The sequence below is a fragment of the Zalophus californianus genome, chromosome 10 (assembly GCF_009762305.2).
Source record: "Zalophus californianus isolate mZalCal1 chromosome 10, mZalCal1.pri.v2, whole genome shotgun sequence".
Classification (NCBI taxonomy): domain Eukaryota; kingdom Metazoa; phylum Chordata; class Mammalia; order Carnivora; family Otariidae; genus Zalophus; species Zalophus californianus.
The window spans coordinates 90,994,254-91,017,107 of record NC_045604.1 but is presented as its reverse complement, the minus strand read 5'-3'; the positions used below and the strand labels follow the sequence as shown (position 1 = coordinate 91,017,107).

The following is a 22,854-nucleotide window of genomic DNA, read 5'->3' as shown; positions in this document are numbered from 1 at the left end:
AAATTCGTTTTTTTCCCCAGATTTGAAAAAAGTCAACAAGGTTCTTATGAGCTGGCTGTGAACTGAAGAAAAACTTTTGTTTTTAGGGTCTATACTTTTAAAATAAAGCCCCTAGATTCATACATTTTACTTTTTGTGTCTTTATCTTACAGAAATAAAATCTCAGAGTGCACAAAGATGTAAAACAGTGTTTCTTGCAACCTCGCTTTAAAAAAAAATTATTTCTCACAATTCTGGAGGCTGGAAGTCCAAGATCAGGGTACCAGCATGGTCGGGTAAGGGTCCTCTTCTGGGTTGTAGACTTCTTTTATTCTCACAGGATAGAAGGGGCTAGGGGCTGTGTCCTCTTTTATGAGAGCCCTAATCCCATTCATGAGGGCTCTCCTCATGACCTAACTGCCTCCTATAGGCCCCACCTCCTAATACCATCACTTTAGGGAGTAAGTTTCCAACATATGAATTTTGAGGAGGGGTAAGGGTGGGGACACACAAACATTCAGGCCATAGCAAATGGTCATTTAAGGAGAAAAACATAACAAATCAAAGTGTGTATCCCATAATAATGGAATGTCAAAGTACATGAAGCAAAAATAGAATTAATGGAAGAATTAGGAAATCACACAATCAATGTATCTTGGGCAATGGGACCAGGCTACAGCTCTTAAATAAAGACCAGAGGTGAGTTGACCCTGATCAGGTTCCAAGAACCTAAGGTAAGAAACACAAATTCCTATTGTGCTCTAATTCCTTATGTGGTACCCAAATGAGCTACAAACTGTCTGAGGAGAGCTGAGAAAGATGGTATCCACATACAGCTTTCCTCTTGCCTGGTCATACAGGCTGAAAGCCTTATTCTGCTTTATCCATCTGGCACAAATACATCCAGAACATGTGTATCATGTAAGCTCAAATAGAAAAAGCAATAACAATGACTTTTCAATGTTGGGGTTTACTTCTTGTAAAATGTTTAGACCCTGTGTATCCAGGAGCCAAGGAAACTGTGAAAGTACAAAACTACCAGTCTTGGGCCCTCATGTCTTCCAACATGGTGTCTCAAAGCTAGCCAGCCTCTTCTACCCAGGATTTCCAGTAGGTTGGACACAAGGACCCTCACGCCTTGTTCACAGAGTAGCCATTGGTTGGTTGCTCTCAGCCACTTGTAACTCTTCCCTTTTCTGACTTCCTTACCTCTCTCTGCTCTCCCTCCTCTCCTGCCTTGTTGGTTTTGACGAAACGCCCTCCCAAATGCCACACTACCGTCAACCCATGACTCCTGCCCACAGTGACTGGTGGTCGGTAAGCAGTTTCTATTTTGAGGGGTTTTGTTTTTTCTGATCTGGCCTATAGGAGCCACTGCTAGGGTCAACATTGGAAGAGGTTCTCCGCCATATGATGATTACCACAAGGTGCACGTGTTCTAAATTATCAAATTAAAGGTCCTGAAAGTGAAGACAGTCATTTGAGAAATTACCTAGATAAACTAAGTGGAGGTCCCTTAGCCTCTTACAAGCTGGTTGACATGGGGGTACATCACTTCATCTCTCTTGACTTCCATAAAAGAAGGCGTTCCAAAAAGAAGAGGGTCCCCCAGCTATGAGCCAAGGGCTGGTTACGTCATAATCACCTGGGACCATTGTTAAAGAATCATATTCCCACACTGTACCACAGTTCTGTATCAGTCTCCCAAATGGGAATGTTATGTATGTGTCCTTAGCAAACAACCCAGATGATTCTGATGGGCACCTGGGTTTAGGAAGCACGGCAGTAGATGATCTCTTCTGACGCTAAGAGGTCACTGAGCCCGCTGCTGTATTAGCCAGGTTTGGGTGGGGCTGGACCTGGTGGAGGTGGGGGAATGCCAGACCTGTCTCAGGGTATGTGTTTGCGGGGACCCCAGGGAATCTGAGAAGGAGGAGACAGTTACCAGCTTTCCCGCCTGGCACGGCGCAGGTTCTCTGCTACCTGTCTTTAGTTCCTACTACAGGAAGGTAGCATGTACCAGGGCTCTACTGGTCCAAACCATAGTTTTCTGCTCATCCAGAGATTCTAGAAATAGAAGTCCAAGTCCTGCTTCCAGGCTTTTGTCGGGTTGGAGAAAAGCAGAGTGCCTGGGGAAAGGCTGTTATCAAGGAAGTGGTAATGTCTTCCTTGGGGTGAGGGAGTTTTCCCCTGTCCCTGCCTCAGGCTGCAGTGGTGCAGTCTGTTACCTTGGAGACCAGCTAACACTTCTTGGCAGGGCGAGTGCCTCTGTTGAGTTGCTTGGAGGAGCTTAGAGGAGGTGGGAGCCAGGAAAAGAAGAGTCCTGGGATGACCAGGGGCCCCTCTCCCAAAGATGGAAAAATAAATGGAGAAATGCAGGTGAGAGTGAGTGTCACAGGGTTGGCAGGATGGTAAGAGAGGGTGGGGCACACGCAGACGCTGAGCTCTGGACAGAGTGTGAAAGAGGTTTAGGGAGCCTGGGCCCATGGGCCTCTGCTCCCTACATGCCAGGTGCTGTGCTGGGTGCTGGGGGTGCAACCACAGACAAGGAAGTAGCGGGGCTGCTCCGGAGAAGGACTGTTACAATTTGGTATGAGGCAGCCTGGGGGCAGCAATAGGAGGAAATGATTTCCTTCCTGGGGGTTGGAGGGCAGCAAATGGAGTTCAGGAAAGACTTGCTGGGTTTTCTTGTCAAATGAAAAGGGCTAAGGGTGTTTCTAGAAGCAGGTCCAACTTGAACAAAGAAGGGTATGAAATAGTAAGGTGCATGTAAGTAGGGGTTGCCAGGGACCATAGACGGGTAGGAGGTAAGGGGGAGGAGTCAGCAAGAAACAGGTCCTGAAAAGAATGGTAAACATTGCAAGGAAGGTTCAGCTTGATGATCCATGGCACTGAGGAGTCATGGCAGTTTCTAAACAGGTGGACAACTTTGCATGTCAGAAAGATCATCCTGGCAGCAGAATGTAAAATGGATTGGATGGGGGCAAGACTTAAGATTGTTTGGCCATTCAAAATATAAACCCTGGGGATGGCTTTATCCCGGGAGTTCAGGAGAATCCTGCTATTAGCAAACCAAGAAGTTAGCTGGAGGTTTTCTCTTATCCACTAACCAGGGCTACTACTTCTTGCCCTTTGACCATGATGCCTTCTCCTAGGGGCCAGCCTACATATTCTCTTCCCCACCGGAGCCTAGTCCTCCAGAGTCCAGTCCGCCAGAGCAACGTGGCCCAATTTTGTCTAAACTCTAGGTGTGCCCTGAGCGCACTTACTCAACAAATATTTTTTGAGCAGTTACTAAGTTCCAGGCACTGACTACACAAAAGTCTAGCAGTGACCATAACTAAGTCCCTGCCCTCAGGGATCTTACTCTTAGTGGGTTGATGGGTGGGGGAGAAAGGTGATAAGCAAGTAAGTACCTCAGATGATAAAACAAAACACGTTCTGGAGAAAACAAAGCAGGGTGGAGGCTTACTATTTGAGATGGGGTAATCAAAGAAACCATCTCTAATGAGGTTTCATTTGAGCAAAGATGGGAGGGTAAGGGCTGTGTCCAGTTCATCTCTGCCTCCCCAGTACCAGCTCTTTCTAGCACCCAGCAAACATCCTAAAAATGTTCTCGGGATGAGTGATTGCTTACATGTCCTATGCCAAAGCCCTTGAAGAACTAGCACATTCTTCTAACGCTGTTCTGCATTTCTATAGTACTCTGTATTTACAAAGCTCTTTGACATTCTCAGTGTCGGGTTTCGGTCTCTTGACGACTGTGTTGAAGTAGGCAGGGCAGTTACTAGGAACCCCGTTCCATTCTGCAGAAGAAGAAACCCAAGGTCCAGTGCTTTCTAGAACACCACGTTGTACCCTGAGTTTTATGCCAACCACACTGTCCTCCTCCATCAGTCACACCAGTCACCCTAGAATCCAGTCGTGCAGACCTCTGAATTCATTAGATTGTTAATCATTCATTGAAAAGAGGGAACTGGGACACTGTGGGGCGTCCAGTGTTCACGAGGCATTTCTAGTTCAACAGTCTTTGCCCCTGGTCTCTCAGCCAAGCGTCCTGAAGGAAAGCCAGTTGTTTTTTAAACATTTTTTAACATTAACAACATTGCCACATTATCTTGGTGCTTCCCAAAAAACAAAGCATCCTCTGAGTAAAAGATTAAAGACCCCAGAGAGAAAAGCAAGTTGCTGCACCATCATTAGGTTATTTTATTTAATGATTTCATAAGAACACACACTCTTATTTTTCAAGCTGCAACCCCCGAGTCTCTCACTTGCTGTGTCTTAGCCAATACTTTTTTGGTTGCAAGTAATAGAAACCTAAATGAGCTAACTTGAGCAGAAAGATGGGGAATTATAAGGAACAGGGTTTTTCGTGGAACCTAAGAGCAGAAAGTAAAGGTAGTTCTCACAAGTGCCTGGGATCAGCATTTAGATATTCAAGAACCAAGGCAGTTTCTCAACCTCCTCCTCTCCCTTCACCTCCCCTCCCTCAAATGTGTATCACCTACCAGTTCCTGCTCTGTTTTATTAATAATCACAGTAAAGAATGTATTATTCTAAATTAAAAGTATTCTGAAAGAAAGGAGCACAGTTCTGTGAGAGTTTACATAACACTAAAGGAACCTGAAATACAGTGGGAGGGTGAAGAACAGCTCCCCGAGAAAGTGACACTTAGGCTGAAATATCAAGAATGAGTTGGGGGAGGGGGGAGGGGATGTTCCAGAGCAAAGACAGCACGTGAAAAGGCCCTGTGGTTAAAGGAACTGCATAACATTCTAGGAATTGACGGGAGGGGCCGTGGAACACAGAATGGGGAGCAGGGGGGAAGGGGGAAAAGCTGAAGAGGTAGGTAGGCAGCAGCCCAATCATGAAAGACCTCAAATGCCATCCTAAGGATCTTAGTCTTCATCCTAGAAATGAAGGGAAGCCTTTAAATCATTTGAACCAGGAGGGAGAAGAGGGGGTGTGATGTTGGGTTTGTATTTTTAAAAGATCACTCTGGCTTCAGTGAGAACAGACTGGATGGGAAGGGTCTGAGGGAATGTGGGGAGGCCAGTTAGGGTCTACTGCAGTTGTCTATGGCAGAGATGACAGGGGCCTGGACAGAGAATGTCACTGGAGATAGAGATAAGTGGAAAGCTTTGAGAGGGGGAAAATTAACAAAAGTAGGTGATGGATTGGATATGGGGAATGAGGTGTCAGGAGTAATTCCCAGGTTTCTGATTCATATAAGTAAATGGAGAATGGCTCTTTTCTCTGAGCTAGAAAACACTGAAAAGCGGATAGGTTTGTAGGGAATATGAATTCAGTGTTGGACACGCTGAGTTTGAGGTACTCCAGATGGAAATATCCAGTGTCTATGAATACAGTCTGCCATCAGAGTGGGAGGTCCAGGTTTTTGACGTGCCGTTGGGGGTCATTGATGTGTGTACATGGTGGTTGAGGCCATGGACAGGGAAGGCTAAGATTGCGTGGGAAAAGAGGTAGAGAAGGGGAGAGAAGGCACAATTTATCCTTGAGGAACACCTACTTAAAATGCTCGGGTAGAGGAGAATGGGTCTGGAAGGGAGACCACGAAGGAGCCAGCAGGGAGCGAGGAAAAAGGTGGGAGAGAATGGCCCCAGGGGAACCAAGGCAGGGAAGGACCACTCACTCCCCTTTATCTGAAGACAGGCTTTTGCCGCTTCTGAACGTATGTGGTGGCCCCATAGCTCTTAATTCCAAATTCCCAGATGGATCCATCTTGTTCCTGTGCACTGCTGACTTTAAGCTGTGAGGAGTAGACTACAGGGTCCCCCCCCTTTGAATGCAGATGTCATTCACAAAGAAAAGAATTTAACCTCATCTCAGTATCCCACCCCCCCTTAAAATCGTTATGGTCATTTGTTGCCCTCTCCACACAGTCCAGCCCTCACCATACTCTTGAACATGGCCACCTCCTTCATGAAGGTCTAAGTTCAGGGTCAAGCTTTCAGCTGACCACCTTAGCTAAAACAGATCCCTTTCCTGATAACTCCCCATCGTATCATCCTGTTCACATCCTTCTTAGCACTTGCCACAATTTCTGTATAGACTATATTTAATTTTTTAACATCTGTCTTCCCCCTGTAGAATGTGAGCTCTAGCTCAGTGGTTCTCAGCTGGGGACAACTGTGTCCCCCAGGAGATATTAGGCCACGTCTAGAGACATTTTTGGTTGTCACAACTCAGGCAACTGGCATCTAGTGAGTGGAGGCCAGGGATATTGTTAGCATCCCACAATGCACAGGACAGCCTCCCAACCAAGAATGACCCTGCCCAAAATGTCAAAAGTGCTAAGGTTGAGAGGCCTCTGTTCCCTTGTTCACCATCATATCCTCAGCACCTCGCACAAAGCCTGATACCTAGGAGGTGTTCAATAAGCATTAGTGAATGATGACAGAAGAGTTGAGATAACTATAGATTACCCCCAAAGCTGTTGTCTCTCAGCTGCATTTATCTTTCACTTTTCTGGTGTTCCTTTTCTCCCCAGGAAAATAAGCGTTGGGTGTTTTCATAATGGCTACACATACTAGTCCTGTCTGCCATGGCCAAGATAATATGTTTCTGGAAGAGCATTGGTAAGCATCCTCTCTGATTTTTCAAATGAAGAGAACAGCGAAAACTTGAGGGGGGAAATGCCAGCCTCAAAGCAGGACTGGATAAATGGTCATGGCATCATCTTATGCCCAAGGACTTCCATTTTCTCACTACCAAAACGGTAGAATAAAATGTCTTAAGAACCTGGGGTCCACCTTTTATCAGGACTCTACAGGACCCCTTCCCAGTTGGCTCTGGAGACCCTGGCAAGTGGAGGCAATGTCTAGTGCTGGGACACTGATCATCCACTCACTGTGTGTTTTGTAGCGTGAGGAGAAACAATGACAGAGATCCAAAGAAGCAGTTGGACCAGAAGGACATCCATGGACTTGGCCAAAAGCCAGACAATGGACTACTGGTTACACATGTTAACCAGACACAAGACTTACTGGTAAATACAACAGTGCTTTAACTGACTGAGTCACAGTGCTTACAAATCATAGTCAGGGAATGCAGAATGTGTTAAACTCTGGTGGTTTTTTTTTTTTTTTAAGATTGTATTTATTTATGAGAGAGAGAATGTGTCTGAGAGAGAGAGCATGAGCGGGGGAGGTGGGGGCAGAGGGAGAAGCAGACTCCCCGATGAGCAAGGATCCTGACGCAGGGCTCTATCCCAGGACCCTGAGATCATGACCTGAGCCAAAGCCAGACATTTAAAGGACTGAGCCACCGAGGCGCCCCACTCTGGGTATTTCTTTCTTCACATAGGATCTCAGGATAGAAAACGATTAGTTAAACATTAATCTCTAATCCTCTGCCTTTAGAAATGACAGGAATCCCTATGCTGTTTATATAAATTTTATAGCCTTCTTGGCCGTATCATTAAATATTCAGGAGCATATGAAGACTGTCTGCGTTATCAGAGCCTGAAGACTAGGGAATGTAAATTCTTAAAATTTCCCTTTCTGAAATTTGTCTTTCTTTTCAGGTTCCCTAAAACCTAGATCCAAAAATCAGTTTCAGGAAGTGCTATCAGAGTAAGAGCATTGTGGCAAGAGAATTAACTTCTAGAATAACCACAACTGTGGTTTTAGGCTGACTCTCAATGTGTCAATGAGCTGTTTTCTTTTCCACGATGGTGGATGGGTGGGCTAGAACTCAGAATTCACTCTACCATAGAAACTATTGTCATCAGGAGTAGTTAGGGGCAAGCTGTGGCCTATAATCACCCACCTAATCTACATGAGAGTTTAAAGATGGTATCTTTGAGATGCAATCTGTCAAAAACAATACAGTTTTAATGCTGGCAATCAAACAATCAGGAAAATGGTCCTGTTTTACTTTCCTCAAGTATTGGCACTAATAGGAAAGTAATTTTAATTAAAAGAAAATGAGGAAATCTCAATAGTCTTGAGATTCTGGGGGATTCTTTCAATGATTTCAGATTTGATAATATGGGTCTTCATCTAATTTCATATGAAATACATGACTTCCCAGGTGGACAAGGACCACTCGTACCCTTATCAGCCACAGCTAGGACCTCCTTTCCCTCACAAACGAATAGCAGTGGGAAAGAGAGAAAGGATCGTCCCAACACAAAGATCTTCCTACTCAATGTGAAGCACATATTTTAGTATGTAATCAGTAGGCCGTACAGTCAAAATGTATAATGTCTGTGAGTTAATGGTGGATCTTCAAATATTAATCATACAAAATCCATGTCCTAAAACACGATGGATCATTTCAAATGCAAGTAAAATGGAAGAAGGGTGAATTATCAATCTAAGGGGTTATCAACCAGGGAGTCAGTTGAGTCCTGAAAGATGAAGAGAGTGACATCTAGTGTTCATATGATGTAAAGCAGCATTTCCCTAAGTGCCAGATGGGGACCATGCATTTTAGGTGGTGCTGTTTAAGGGCAGAACATTAATTAGCATAAAATCATATGAAAAAATTATCTTTTTAGTCAGTTCCCCCTCAATCCTTCATGAGGATAGTCACAGTTTGGCGCTAACATGAGCTATGCAGCTTGGGTTTCAATCCCAGCCGTACCACTTACTGGCGTGACTGGGAAAATTACTTAAATTCTCTGTGCCTCAGTTTCCTTGTCAGTAAAATGGGCTAATGGTGGGAACGACTTTTAGAATTAAATGAGTTAATATATGGCCAGTGCTTGACACATAATAAATGCTATTTAAGTGTTTGCTCCATTAGTATTGTTCACGCTTCTTTAACACTTGCTAATCTCCTTTTGAAACAGGGCAGTGGGCAGGCCTCAGGCACAGAACCAAGGGCACACAATAGTATCTAGCTGGCATATAATAACAGCATTTCATTTTTATTGAGGGGGAGATACGGATCATTGCTGGGATCTGTTAATGCAGCAACACTCAAGGCCCTGTGCTGTTATAGATTCAAACGCCCGTTTTACAGGTGAAGAAAGAGACCCACCGACCTGCCCAGCATCACAGAGCAAGTAGATGGAGAACCCCACCTACAGTGCTCCTTTCTTCTCTCCCACTCTCCTCTGGACTTTCTTCTTCCTGTGTCCTCTACCCTGTCTAGTGGAACTCAATCAGCTACCTGCAGAGTACAACCTGGTACAGAATACCACCTCACCCACTACCGTGAGAACCCTAGTAGATACAAGCCCAAGGAGCACCCACCTAGGATTCGAGTAGGGGCCTGGGAGATGGGTGCAGCCATCTCTAATATAGATGGGGGTCCTGGTGGGTTAACAGTGGGCAGGCGTATTCCCCAGCCATCAGATGATGCCGTGGGGCAATTTCCATCATCCGCTCAGCCGGCCTCCCTCATTATGCTGTACTGCACCCAGAGGGAGTCCTGGCCAATTGTGACAACATTTACATCCCATGTGTATCCCACAGGGCTTGCGCTGGAAATCCCGTCTGAACCAGGCCTTATACACCTTCCCAGCCCCTTCTCATGTCACATCACACACTCCAACTGTCGTGGCCACCTTTCTGCTCTACAAATATTCTGACCCCTTCCCTGCCCCATGCCTCTGCCTGGAATGAGCATTCCCTAGCTATGCACAGGGCCGGCTCCTCCTTCACCTCCAGATCTCAGCTCACAGCGGCCTTCTCTGACCCCCCTCCCCCACCCCTGCAGAAGTGACCTTCCCGTCTCCATCCTGGAGCTGCATAGCTCTCCATTATCACATTTCCCTGCTCCATGTTCTTCCTGGAACTGTTCCTTTCTGAAACTATGTACACTGATTTCATCTCTTCTCTACTCTCTACCTGTTTACACTAGAATGTAAGGTCCAAGAGGGCAAGAACGTTTCTATCTTGTTCATACTGTGGACCTAGCACCAATGACAGCACCTGGTTCATAGAAGGGGTCAGAAACACCCACTGGGGGAAGAAGAAATGCCAGACTCCAGGAGAGGTGATCAAGGCCAAATGGGCTCAGAGCCTCCAGTCAGTTTTCTCTACCTTCTGGCTCCCAGAAAGCATCCCCAATCTTAAATGCTTGCTGTGAAGGACTTCAGCTCCACCACTAAGGCCACCACCGAAATCCTGAGCTTGGCACTGTGGAAATGATACAGGTGTCCCCAGGTATAAGCAAGAGGGCATGGTCCTTTTCATGGCCAGACTCCTGTGATGGTGAGGAACTTCTATATTTAAAACTTTAACCTGGTGCTCCTGCTTCTGGCCTCCGGACTAGACAGGATAAACCCATTCCCTCTTCCATGAGCCAACAAATGTTTGTTGAGGACCCACCAGACTGATAGCAAGGCAGAACTCATAGCAAGATACAGAAAATGCAAGTGTGGAAATAAACAAAGAGCACCCAAATGAGAACAGAGGCCATTTATTCCGAGTTTGCTTCCAGCATGGGAGTCAGCCACCTTCACTTGTGTTTGGTAGAGAGACTCAAAGGCAGGGGATCAGGAAAGCTTTACAGTGAAAAAGGAGAAAGCTTCAGGTGTGCCCAGAAGGGCAGTGTTGGCATAAGGAAGCTGGAGGTGGGCTAACTAGAAGGCAGGCATCTCATGTGATTGGTTTTGAGGGCATATTTGGCCTTCTCTGGTGGGTCCTGAGCTGGGTGTGGGATAAAAAATAGGAAAGCTGAAGGTCATTGACCAAGTCCAGACCCTTCTGGGCCAGTTGCTACAGTTGTGGTTTGGTTTTGTGGACTGGTTGCCACGGAGGTCAGGGGTCGGAGTTCTGTTGTCCTATATGGTCTGGCCACTGTATATTCAGTCTCGCACAAGGCAGGATGTGGTGAGGGACCCTTGAATTGTCTTGCCGCATATTGGGGATGAGGTGAGGGATGAGAATGGGTATTTCCAGAGCAACTGGCGCAGGACGCAGGCCTCCTCATTCCTCAGTTCCCTCAGCGAGGTGAGTTCTTGAACAGAATGCGTTCAGGGACGACCCACCAGAGTTGGCAGCCCTTGGGCATCTGTGTGGAGGGGGCACCTAGGGCGTCCTCAGCCTTCCCTCTTTTTCCCCGGTTTTCTGTTTGACTCTGGTTCTGTCTCGCAGAGGCTGCAGAGAGATGAGACCAAACCCTCGGCTTGGGAGGACTCGGAAGACTGGCTTTCAAGGCACAGTTTACAGTTTGAGAGGCTTACCCTAGCTGACCTTCTTAGCCAGGGCACCGCCGCGCTGTGAGTCTGGCACCATTCCCTTCACCCCCAAGCCTGCAAGCCTGGCAACACCCGACTCCCCAGCCCCAGAGACCCCTTCTTAAGACTTTGCTTCTTCAGGGAGGAGGGCAACAATATCATGAGGAAAGTGCACTTCTCCACCCAGGGCATCCACCAGTTTGAATCCAAGCTTTCTGAGTAAGTATGAGAGCTCAAGAATTTCTTCATTTCAGCAGTCTGAAAGTAACTTTGTTCAGGGGCACGAGAGGGGCTCAGTCGGTAAGCATCCTCTTAATTTCAGTTCTAGTCATGATCTCAGGGTCATGAGATCGAGCCCCACATCAGCTCCGTGCTCGGTGTGGAGTCTGCTTGAGATTCTCTCTCTCTCCTTCTCCCTCTGCCCCTCCCCCCCACTCACACTCTCTCACTCACTAAAATAAATAAATAAATAAATAAATAAATAAATAAATAAATAAATAAATAAAATCCTTAAAAAGATGGTTTTCTTCCAAAAACAATCTCTGGGTTCTTGGGCAGGTCCCTCCCACCTCTGGTCCTAATGGCCTTTTTCATCAAATAAAGAGATTGGACCGTACCGGTTTTTCTCAGCCTTTTCAAATGGGCCCTTTGGGTGAGCACATAAAACCTCACACCATCATCTGAGGTATAATAGTTAAGTGACCACTTTCAATGACAGATTGGTTGGGTTTATACATTTGCAAATTATGTCAAAAATATGCAGGCTACCCACTCCCAAACCAGATTTTCCGAGCACATATATACATTCCATCCCCAATGTAGCAATCTATGATCCATGATCACTGTTTGCCTGAGGTTTCTTAAAAGGCTATGATAATAATTAATACTTGTCATTTATTAATGTGTCAGGAATTCTGCTAAGCCCTGTGTGCATTATCTTGTTTAATCCTCACAACAATCAGAAATACATTACTCTCAAGCCAAATATCCAAAATTCAATTGACAACTGACCAATTTGCCAGATTTATCAAAACATTTTAACTGTAACTTTTTTTTAAGATTTTTTTTCTTTATTTGAGAGAAAGAGAGCACAGAGGGAGAGGGATAAGCAGACTCCCGGCTGAGCAGGAAGCCCGATGTGGGGCTCGATCCCAGGACCCTGGGATCATGACCTGAGCCGAAGGCAGAGGCTTAACTGAGCCACCCAGGGGCCCCATAACTGTAACTTTTATAGCAATTTTTATCAGGTGTGAAGGTTTAAACAGGTTTTTAAAGAATTTTGCAATATTTTGGTTGACTGGTTTTAATTGTGAATCAAGCATGTTAAGGAATGTTCAAGTCCATTCAGTTAATTCAAATCGATTTTCAGGGAATTGGCTTTCAGCAAACTGACTTTTGGCAAATTGACTTGGGTAGAGCCCTGGTATAATCTTCATGTTGGAGGTTCAAAGAGGTTACCACACCTGTCGAAGGTCACACAGCTAATAAATTGGAGAGCTGGATCTCAAAGACCAGCACGTCTCATTATGAAGCTCATATTCTTAGCTCTATTCATACTTGTGTATAACTCAAAATTCTACCCACTGCCCCATGATTTCACATCCAAAGGTATTTTTTTTTTTTTTTTACATCCAGAGGTCTTATTTGCCATTTTGTAGGCTCCCAAATCCCACCTGCCCTTAATGAGGGCAATTCAGTTGAATTCAAGTGATGAGTCCTGAACTTGAGCACCTGTTACATGCTGTCTCTATCCAGTCATTGGATTGGTTTGCAATAAGGCAAGTTCAAGATGTTCCCACGACTACTTTTGGAAACTGAGGGGTTTTTTTTGTTAATCCATCCCCTGAGAACTTGCTGCTGAACTGCCTCCATTGGGCATTTATGGTCATCTCCAGGTGACTAGCAAGTCTCACCTGGGGAGACATGGATTTGAGAAGAGCAAGACATTACCCCAAAATCCCATCCATGCCTTCTTCCCACATATGTAAGTGACTGTTATTCCGTGATGAAGTTGTCCTTGGCCGATGAGTCTTTCTGGTATTTTGGCAGGGCTATTGAACTCTATCAACAGAGAATCCAGTGGCTCACAGGAAACAGCAGGAAGGTAAGAGACTCCATTCTCTGCCCCATTTTACTCATTCTCTCTGTACTGGTTAGAGTTCTTTCAGTTGCAAACGACAGACCTTCAGCTTAAACTGGCTTAAGCTAAAAAAGGAATTTCTCAACCTACATAAATGAAAAACCCAAACACAGCTGTATCCATGGGCTCAGATGATGTCATCTCTTTGTTTCTGGGGTCTGCTTTTTTCTGGGTTGGTTTTTTTTTTAAGACTTATTTATTTATTTTAGAGAGAGAGAGAGAGCACATGAGTGGGAGGGGCAGAGGGAGAGGGAGAGAGAATCTCAAGCAGACTCCACGCTGAGAGTGGAGCCGGAAACAGGATGGGGCTTGATCTTATGCCCCTGAGATCATGGCTTGAGCCCAAATCAAGAGTCAGACGCTTAACTGACTGAGCCGCCCATGCGCCCCACTGTACCCTTTTTTTTTTTAATGTTTTTTATTTATTTATTCATGAGAGTCGGAGAGAGAGAGAGAGAGAGGCAGAGGCAGAGGGAGAAGCAGGCTCCCCGCCTAGCAGGGAACCCAATGCGGGGCTTGATCCCAGGACCCTGGGATCATGACCTGAGCCGAAGGCAGACGCTTAACCATCTGAGCCACCCAGGCGCCCCCCCCCACTGTACCCTTTTCTGATGGAGCTACAGAGTAGACATGAAACCAGCCCAGACTAGATCCCAGGGAAGCAATCACTCACATACCAACTCGTGGGTCCTCCGGGTGCTGATGCAGCCTGGGGTGACGGACAGGCCATCCCTGGTCCCACTTCCCAACTACAGTCAGCAAGGCCCTGGGCAAGGGGCCTCACTGCTTTGGGGGTCTGTTTCCACATTTATGGAGGAGAAAAGCAGGGCTTATAAACGAGTAACGTGCTGGCAAATCTGGCCCACAGCCATGTTTTTCTTGGCCTTCATAGTTTAAAATATTTCTCGAGTTAGTTGCCAAGATTTAGAATTCTGGTGTTTCATGTTTATGTCTGTTTTTAGCTCTCTCTTGAAAAGTGGGAATATCTGGCATCATCGGGCTCCAATTCCCTCTTATGAACTTATCCAGTTATTTTACAGGATAAATGTCTAGAATTCCAATGGCTAAGTTTAAGAGAATGAATGTTTTCAGTTATAAAAGCTCTAAAGGCAGTTTTTGTAAATTATAAAAGGAATAGAACTGGCCTCAGATTTGAACTCCTTTCAGCCCCTGAGGACTGGTAATGTCCTGCAAGGCCTCAGCGTTCGTTTGGGTCATGAATTCAACAAATATTGATTGGACAACTACTACATATCAGGCACAGGTCCCAGATTGAGGATTAGAAATATGACCAATACAAAGGTTCCACCTTCATGGAGATTATAGTCCAGTGGGGGAGGACAGACAATGGATAATTAGCAATTCATAGGCAAGGTCAAGTTAGTGGTAGTGCTATAAAGAAAAATGAACAGGGTAAGGGAATAGAGAATAGGATGGAAGGAGGGCTATTTATTTAAAAAAATTTTTTTTAAGATTTTATTTATTTATTTGAGAGAGAGGGAGAGAGAGAGAACATGAATGGGGGAGAGGGAGAAGCAGGCTCCCTGCTGAGGAGGGAGCCCGATGCGGGACTAGATCCCAGGACCCTAAGATCATGACCTGAGCCAAAGGCAGATGCTTAACCAACTGAGTCCCCCAGGTCCCCCAGAAGGAGCGCTATTTAAATAGAATGGTCAAGGAGGAGACATTTGTGCAGACACCTGAAGGAAATGAGGGCACTCCCATATAGAGATCTAGGGGAAAGGGTTCCAGGCCGAGGAAACAGCAAATGCCAAGGCTCCAAGACAGGAACAGGCTTGACATGTTCTAGAAGCAGCAAGCAGGCCAGTGTAGTAAGCACAGAGTGAGCCACATGGAGAAGGGGAGGAGATGAGGCTGGAATCAGGAATGGCCTTACAGAGTGCAGATCTTATTCCACAGGTGAGGCTTTTAAGCAGGGCAGTGACATGATCTGACCTAAGTTTCAAAAAGATCATTGTGGCTGCTTCATAAATTGACTATAGAGAACAAAGGCCAGGTAAGAATGGTGGTGACTTAGGCTCAAGAGCTAGGGTGGATGGAAGGAGAAATGGTGGACTCAGGGCATGGCTTGAAGGGAGAGCCCACAGGACTGCTGATGGATTGCATGGGTTTGGGGCCAAAGTGCCTGGGGACCTGTTGAATGCCATTCACAAGAGGGCCAGGTGTGTGGAGGAAAATAAAGAGGTCTGGGTTTCACCATATGAAGTCTGAGAGGCTTACCAGACAGCTGGGCAGAGACAAGAGCAGGCAGTTGAATGCATATGTTTGAAGCTGCCAGAGAGTTCTGCCTGCAGATGGACCTTGGATTATCATCAGCATGCAAATGGTATTCAAATCCCCGAGACACATGAGATCTTTTAGGGAGTAAGTGCAGAACAGTGGTTCTTAACCAGGGAGGGGGGAGCGGCGATTTTGCCCCCCAGGGGATATTTGGCGATATCTGCTGGAATATTTGGTTGTCAAGACTGAGAGGGGAGGTTGCAAGGGAAGCTGCCAAACATCCTGCAGTGCACTGATCAGCTCCCCATAGCAGAGGATTGTCCAGCTCAAAATGTCAGTAGTTGAAGGGTTGACAAACCCTCGTGTAAATAAGGAAGATGGAGCCCTAGCCCTGTACTTCTCAAACATTTATGGCAGCCAAATCCCTTTTGGTGGTGGGGGTGGTGGGGAGAGGAATTTTGTTAAAATGCAGACTCTAATTGGGCAGATCCGGGGTGGGACTTGAGATTTTGCGTCTAACAAGTTCCCAGGACGTCCTACGATGCAGACTTTGGGAGGAGGTGGGGAAGGGTGAGAAGGACTGGCCAGCAAGTGGACGAAAAAGCAGGAAAATGTGATGTCCTGAAAGACAAGTATACTTATTAAACACTTCAACTTGTTACATCCTTGACACAGCCGAAGGGTGTCCTATACCACTCAGAATTAGCGAACTTTGAGAACTTATATTTGACCATTGGTTTGGCAAGAGGGAGGTCATTGATCACCTTGACAGGTGTAGCTTCAGGGGAGTGGGGATGTGAGAGCCTTACTCTGAAGGAGTCGCAGAGAAATGAGGGGTAAGCTAAAATGGGAAGCAGAGAAATGAGGTGGGGTAGCAGGAGGGAGGGGTGGTGTCCTGAAAGGTTTATTTCCTTTTTCGGATGGGCAATAGTATTTTGTACTTTGTGTGGTGATGGAAACCATACCATAGATAAGGAGGAATGGTGGTCCAGGAGAATGGATGGTTACAGTAGCAAAGTCCCTATTTGGCAAGACAAGAGCAGGTAATGGGAGTCAAAGGGTCAGCCTTAGAGCTTTGGTAGTTGCTCTATAATGTAGAATACATTGTAACAGGGGAAAAGGACAAGGGTGTGGGCAAAGGGGCAGGCAGGTTGGTAGATTCTGCGGGGAAAGATTTAAAAAACAAAACCGAACTCTGGCTTGTTTCTCTTTCCTCAGTGAAATTGAAGGCAAAATCACCTGCAGAGGGAGCATAGAAAGGGAATGTTGAGGTATGAGAGATATAAAATACCCCTCTGTGAGAGCAGAGAAAATTGGGCCTGCAGTAAAGTGGGATTTAAGGCAAAAAGCATCAAATGGAACCCACTGCCCCTAGAGAATCATCCCTCTCGAACGAATGAAAATCCCAGTTCACGATGCAGCTGTAACAGGATGAACCGTCCTCAGCAGAGTCAAACCGCATGGGCATGGAGAATGGGCTAGCTGTTAGACACAGAATTAGAAACTCACAGAAATACCGCGGCAGCCGGAGAGCTTGACACATCTGCCTTTGATTGGTAGAGTGAATGGAAAACAAATAAGGATATAGAGAAATGGAATAAAATCAGCTGATGTAATTAGACAGCCAACTTTATATTTTACAAAGGATGCTTTTCTGTGGTCTCCAAATTTTCTTTAATGGACATGGCTTACTTTATAAGGGTGGACTGTAAATATTAAGGAAAAAAAAAGACTTGTAAAGAATAGGCTTTAGGAGCAGATAATGCCCAGAACTACAGTCAGGATCGGGTTTTGCTTTTCTCTATAAAATGGACCTGGATCCTGCTGCTTTCTGAGGTCAGGGGTGGGTGTTCCAACGTCCACGTCACGCAGAACTGCCCTGTGAGAGGGCTTAAGGGAAGCACAGAGCTGTGCTGGATGTTCCCACATGCCCTCTTTGGTTTCAGGCATTTGGCCTCATCAAGGGAACCAAAGTTGGCGTTGTCATTGACGTGTCAGCCATCAGCAGTGGCTCTCAGAAAGAGGAATTCCAGACTGACTTCCTGGTAAGTCTCTCTGGCACAGAGAAGTACCTGGAACCACCCCCCCCACCCCCTCCCCTCTGTGAGCTTGGGCAACTGGCTTTGTTTGTAGCAACTGCAAAATGGGATGTTCTGCAAAGAATGGTTCATGCTTAATTAGCACCTACCGTTAAGGAACTATGTCAAGTTAATTTTCAGTTCCTATGTGAGCTTCTAGTATCCTCACCACAGCAGTCCCTACTAACTAGACTTTTCCGCAAGGGCCCCCAGTTCCCTGGAAAGAGGATGTGAAGAACAGTAATCGGTTGGACTGACTCCAGCATAGCATGGCACAGGTCTCCTGGCCTTTTCTGGACCCAAGGGCTGTTTCGTTCTCTTTGGCATGTCTATAACAAAGAAGCTAAGAACTCTGGAGCCAGATGACTGGCCTCAAGTCCCAGCCACCTCTGCCACTTCTAGGCTGTGACCTGCTGCCTAATCTCTCTGTGCCTTCGTTAACTCATCTGTAAAGTGCGGATGACAACAGAGGCCACCTACCAGGGCTGCCATAGGATGAAAGGAGTTCATGCAAGTTAAGTGCTCAGAAAACAAAACAAAACAAAAAAAAAACGTTGTATGTAGCCTCTGTGCACTAATGTAAGGGGGCTCTTTTCTTATGGGAAACCCTAGAGCTTTAGATGTGATTGTCCAAGGACTCTTTATAGGGTTCAACATGGGCTAGTCGTCCAGAATTGTCCCCCGTTCCTGGTCTCAGCAGATGTCAGGAGACAGTGCTTCATGACAAGTCTTCAGGGCTGAGTTTCTAAAGATCTCCCAGGTGGGCTGGTCTAATATTAGGCAGGGCAAGGTCTGTGTTGCCGGTGGACAGATGAAGTTCTACCTAGCCAGGAAGATGAGGGAGGAGCTATCTTACTGTTGGATATTCATCGGCTACAGCTTGAGAGCATCAGATAGGCTGGCCTTGTGCCCACTGCTACATCCCCACCTTCTGTGCTTTGGAGAGAAACCACTGCCCCCAAACTCTGTCCTCCCTCCCTGGATGCCACCGTGAAGGGTCCAACCACAGCACAGGCTGAGATGGGTAGTTAAGAGGTTCATCCCCCTCCTAGTCCGTGACCCAAGTGTGTGGCAGCCTGAAGGAGCTGCCTCCAGAAGAAGACATCAGTCTGCAGTCACTGGGACTGGGTGAGGGCACAACCTCCCAGCGTGGTCTGCCAGTCTACGGACTGCGGCCCACGCCCCGCCCCCACCACACGCACACACATGCACACACACGCGCACAGGCACGCACACACGCACACGCACACACAGGCTGGGATGGGTCACCAGGGCACGCATCCCACACCCCCACGTGACTCAGTGGGCAGGAATCAACTGTCAGCTTGGGGCCACTAAGCGACCCTGTCGCAGCAAGGCTGATACCCCGGTCCTGAGGAGCCAGCCCCAGCGTGAGGAGTGAAGCCAGGCCCCACGTGGCCTGCAGCTCTGGGAGCCAGTATGTCCCTTTGTCTGTCAGGACCTCGTTGAGGAGCAGCTGAGCCACAAGGAGAAGCTGTATGTCCTGTCATTCGGCTCCACCACCAGCGCCCTCTGGCCAGACCCGGTGGGAGTCAGCTCTTCCACGTGAGTGAGCTCCTGGCCTTGGCCAGGGTGTCTGCTTGCCCCTTGTCCTCCCCACAGGGTGGTGTCTCTCTGGAATGAATACAGTGCGAGCCCGAGACCCCAACAGGTGAGTGAGTACAAAGAGACAACTCACAGAGCGGAAACACAGGGATCTAGAACCTTCGGCAAAGCGGACAGCCTTGTGAGCAACCCACAAAATGAAAAGACTAGACAACGGCAAGGCACCATTTTTCTCCAGCAAACTAGCAAAGATAGTTCTGTTATTTTGAAAATAATACATCTTTAAAAATCCACACAGTACGAAAGCAGTCTCTCTCTCACCTCCCAATAACAGTTTCTTCTACCTACTTCCACAGTGTGTCTTGTACATGCATTGGTATGTTTATCCTCTTTTACTAAAACATAAACAGGAATGCATTACCCTGTCTTGCACTTTGCACTTGATTTGAATGTCAGTCTCTCTCAGTATACACAGATCTACCTCGTTCTTTTTTAATGGCCGCATAGTATTCCGCTGCATAAATGTACTGTGATTTAACTAGTCTTTTATTTGGAAGCTTCTAGTTTGTGGGTTTTTTGGGAGGGGTGTGAGGGGCAGAGAGAAGATGTGTAAGAATTTCTACTTATGCCAGTAAGTAAAAATTTCTTTTCCATGAAGAGAATATCCCTGATGGCCCAGCAGGTGTTAGGTACCCTGCTAAGCACTTCTTTTTTTTTTTTTAAGATTTTATTTATTTGACAGAGAGAGACATAGCGAGAGCAGGAACACAAGCAGGGGGAGTGGGAGAGGGAGAAGCAGGCTTCCCGCCGAGCAGGGAGCCCGATGCGGGGCTCGATCCCAGGACCCTGGGATCATGACCTGAGCCAAAGGCAGACGCTTAACGGCTGAGCCACTCAGGCGCCCCATGCTAAGCACTTTGCATGTGCTATCTTATTTAATACTTACAGCCAGCACATGCAGTAGGATTCTTATCCTCGTTTTGCCTATGAAAAAACTGGGACTCAGGTTAGGGCGCTTGCCTGGAGTGGCAGAGCCAGGATTGGCTACCAGAGCCTGGAGCAGATTCCAGGAGAAACCACCTGTATGCATTTCTGGGATGGAGGTCCCCTTGCCCAGCACTAGCTGTAAAGAGGAGCTGTTCTGGTTAGAGCAGGGTCCAGTTCCAACAGCACTAGCTCTGCATCCTGCCCTGACAGTTACGGGGTAGCCGTGACCAGTCCTTGAACTCTCTTTAGCAGAGTGAGGCCAGGGATACCTACCCCTCACTCAACTCCTGTGAACAGGAGGTGAGGGATAAGCATCTGGCAGGTGGCCGGTACTCGGTGATGAGAGCGGTTTTTTCCTGTGGTTTCTGCTCCAGTTAGACCCCTGATCTCTGGGATGTCAGACCTAGAAGTCACCATGAGGTCATAGGCAAGAGCTTCTCACTGCAGTGATTCCTAGAGACCACTTGTGATTTTGGTCATATCTCTGCCACGTGTACTATTTTGTTTTTTGTAAGATTTATTTATTCTAGAGAGAGAGTGAGCATGAGAGGCGGGGGGGGGGGGGGCGGTGCAGAGGGAGAGGGAGAATCCTCAAGCAGACTCCCTGCTCTGAGTGTGGAGTTTGATGTGGGGCTCGATCCCAGGACCCTGGGATCTCCACCTGAGCTGAAGGCAGACGCTTAACCGACTGAGCCACCCAGGCGCCCCCACATATACTATTTTAAAACATCAACTCTACATGTATTATTGAAGGGAACTATCAGTACCATAACAAGAAGCCCGTATCACTTGCCGTAATTAGAAAGCAGCCATCACAATAAATACAATGAAAGCAAATAAACAATGATATCAAATTCCAACTTGAAACCTATCGGCCTGGAGAAGGCTGTAGGCCTGGGATCTGCTCTCCCTTTGTGTAGAAAGGAGACTGAAAGGTTATAATAATGAAGGACAGACTTACTGGCCATGAGCTTGAGATTTTTTAAAATTTTATTTTCATTTTTATTTTGTTGGTCAGACAGAAAGAGAAATGGAAAGAGCAGAACTCTCTCACTGGTATGGTGTGAGATATTTAACCAAGAAAGCGTAAAGTCACTTTCCCTCTTTGGGCTGGGGTACATCCCAGCACATGCAAGATGCAGCCACACAGCCAAGGTGCCTCCTCTTGGAGCCCTCTCAGGGTCAGGGGATGAACTCTGTATTTGGGGGAGTATGTGGTGGCTTGGGGAGCAGAGAAGGAGCTTAGCCCAGAACCTCTGATCTCAGAGTTGCTGGAGTCCAGCCTGGTTTGAAATCCCAGAGTTGGCCAGTTGCTTATAGTATCAAGTCCTAACTCCGTTTTCTCATCTATAAAATTGGAAGAAGTGTATTCCCCTCAAGAATTATTGTTAGTCTGGGGCGCCTGGGTGGCTTAGTCGGTTGAGCGTCTGCCTTCGGCTCAGGTCATGATCTCAGGGTCCTGGAATCGAGTCCTGCATCAGGCTCCCTGCTCAGCAGAGTCTGGTTCTCCTTCTCTCTCTCCCTCCTCCCCTCTGCTCATGATCTGTTTCTCTCAAATAAATAAATAAAATCTTAAAAATTATTGTTAGTCTGAAACGAGCTCATGTCTGTCCTTGGCCTGGCACCTCGGAAGAGCGCTGTGGTAGGATGTTTGCTGTCTCCCCAGCCTCCAGGAACTCAAGCTCTGGGTAAAGAAGCTACAGCCTGATGGAGGCAGCAATTTGCTACAAGCTCTGAGGAAGATCTTCACCATGAAGGGGCTAAATTCTCTGGTGACCATAATGGGAAGCTGGTAGGTGTCCTTTCCTAAATGGGTAAAAGACCGCATGCACGAAAGGGGCTGGAGAACCAAAGACCATCATGCAGGACTCTTCACACACACTTGAGAGAAGGATTTCATTCATAGGCCGTCTGTCCCTGGGGTTGGGCAGGGCAGCCAGGGCAGGCCAGGCCTGCAGTCCACTCTACCTTGCATCTTCCAAGTGACTGGGACACAGGTGGTCAGTTAGATTTGGTAGATATTCCCATTTTCTCTGGAATGTCCTCCAAGTGATTTGACCTGGGGCACCCCTTTTCTTCTGTCTTCTCCCCAGCCCAGATCAGCCTTCTGAAATTCTGTCCAGCTACATCCAACAGTCCACCATGGGAAGAGGTCTCATCACCCACATCATCACCTACAAATGCAACAATCGGGTGCCCCTTGTAAGTACCTGGGATTCTCCAATGTTTCCCTTGGATTAGCCACAGTGATCTAGCTGGGCCATCTTGGAGGCTTCATGCATGGATAGCCCCCCACCACCAAACTGTGGACCAGAACATGACTCTCCTTGTACCTGCTTCTTCCTTTGGGCAGTTGGGAGGTTCAGTCAAGGAGAAGCTTGTGGGAGTACTGGCATTGCCCCGGTGAGGGTGCTGACCCTGTCACCATCCCCACAGGCTGTCCTAAAGAACCTTGCAGAAGCTCTTGGGGGCTACTACCACTGCTATAGCCCAGAAACAGAGGTAAGCCCTTCTGCCAATGCACTGCCCCTCTCCTCCCTCCCTGCCTGCCTCCAAGCCCGTGCCTGGGGGACCTGGGCCAGGACAGACCATGCTATGTCCTTGCTTCCCCTCACTGCCGCCATGTTCAATGGACTTGCACAAGTATGATCAGATGAAGATGAATATGGGAAGAACAGGGGCAGCATGAAGTCACAGGAGATCCT

General features: G+C 47.0%; 1 protein-coding gene across 1 annotated transcript in view; it reads left to right on the top strand.

The window, feature by feature from the left end:
- The first annotated feature begins 1,688 nt into the window (after positions 1-1,688).
- Positions 1,689-22,854, top strand: part of VWA3A (von Willebrand factor A domain containing 3A) — a 57,801-nt gene continuing 36,635 nt past the window's right edge. Inside the window, exons 1-12 of the mRNA XM_027613940.2 lie at positions 1,689-1,820; positions 2,237-2,358; positions 6,494-6,581; positions 6,868-6,991; positions 11,055-11,179; positions 11,279-11,356; positions 13,187-13,241; positions 17,465-17,563; positions 19,056-19,162; positions 21,816-21,941; positions 22,243-22,351; positions 22,586-22,651. Of these exons, the coding sequence (XP_027469741.2) occupies positions 6,520-6,581; positions 6,868-6,991; positions 11,055-11,179; positions 11,279-11,356; positions 13,187-13,241; positions 17,465-17,563; positions 19,056-19,162; positions 21,816-21,941; positions 22,243-22,351; positions 22,586-22,651 (951 nt within the window). The 5' untranslated portion in view covers positions 1,689-1,820; positions 2,237-2,358; positions 6,494-6,519. The remainder of the gene's footprint in view (positions 1,821-2,236; positions 2,359-6,493; positions 6,582-6,867; positions 6,992-11,054; positions 11,180-11,278; positions 11,357-13,186; positions 13,242-17,464; positions 17,564-19,055; positions 19,163-21,815; positions 21,942-22,242; positions 22,352-22,585; positions 22,652-22,854) is intronic.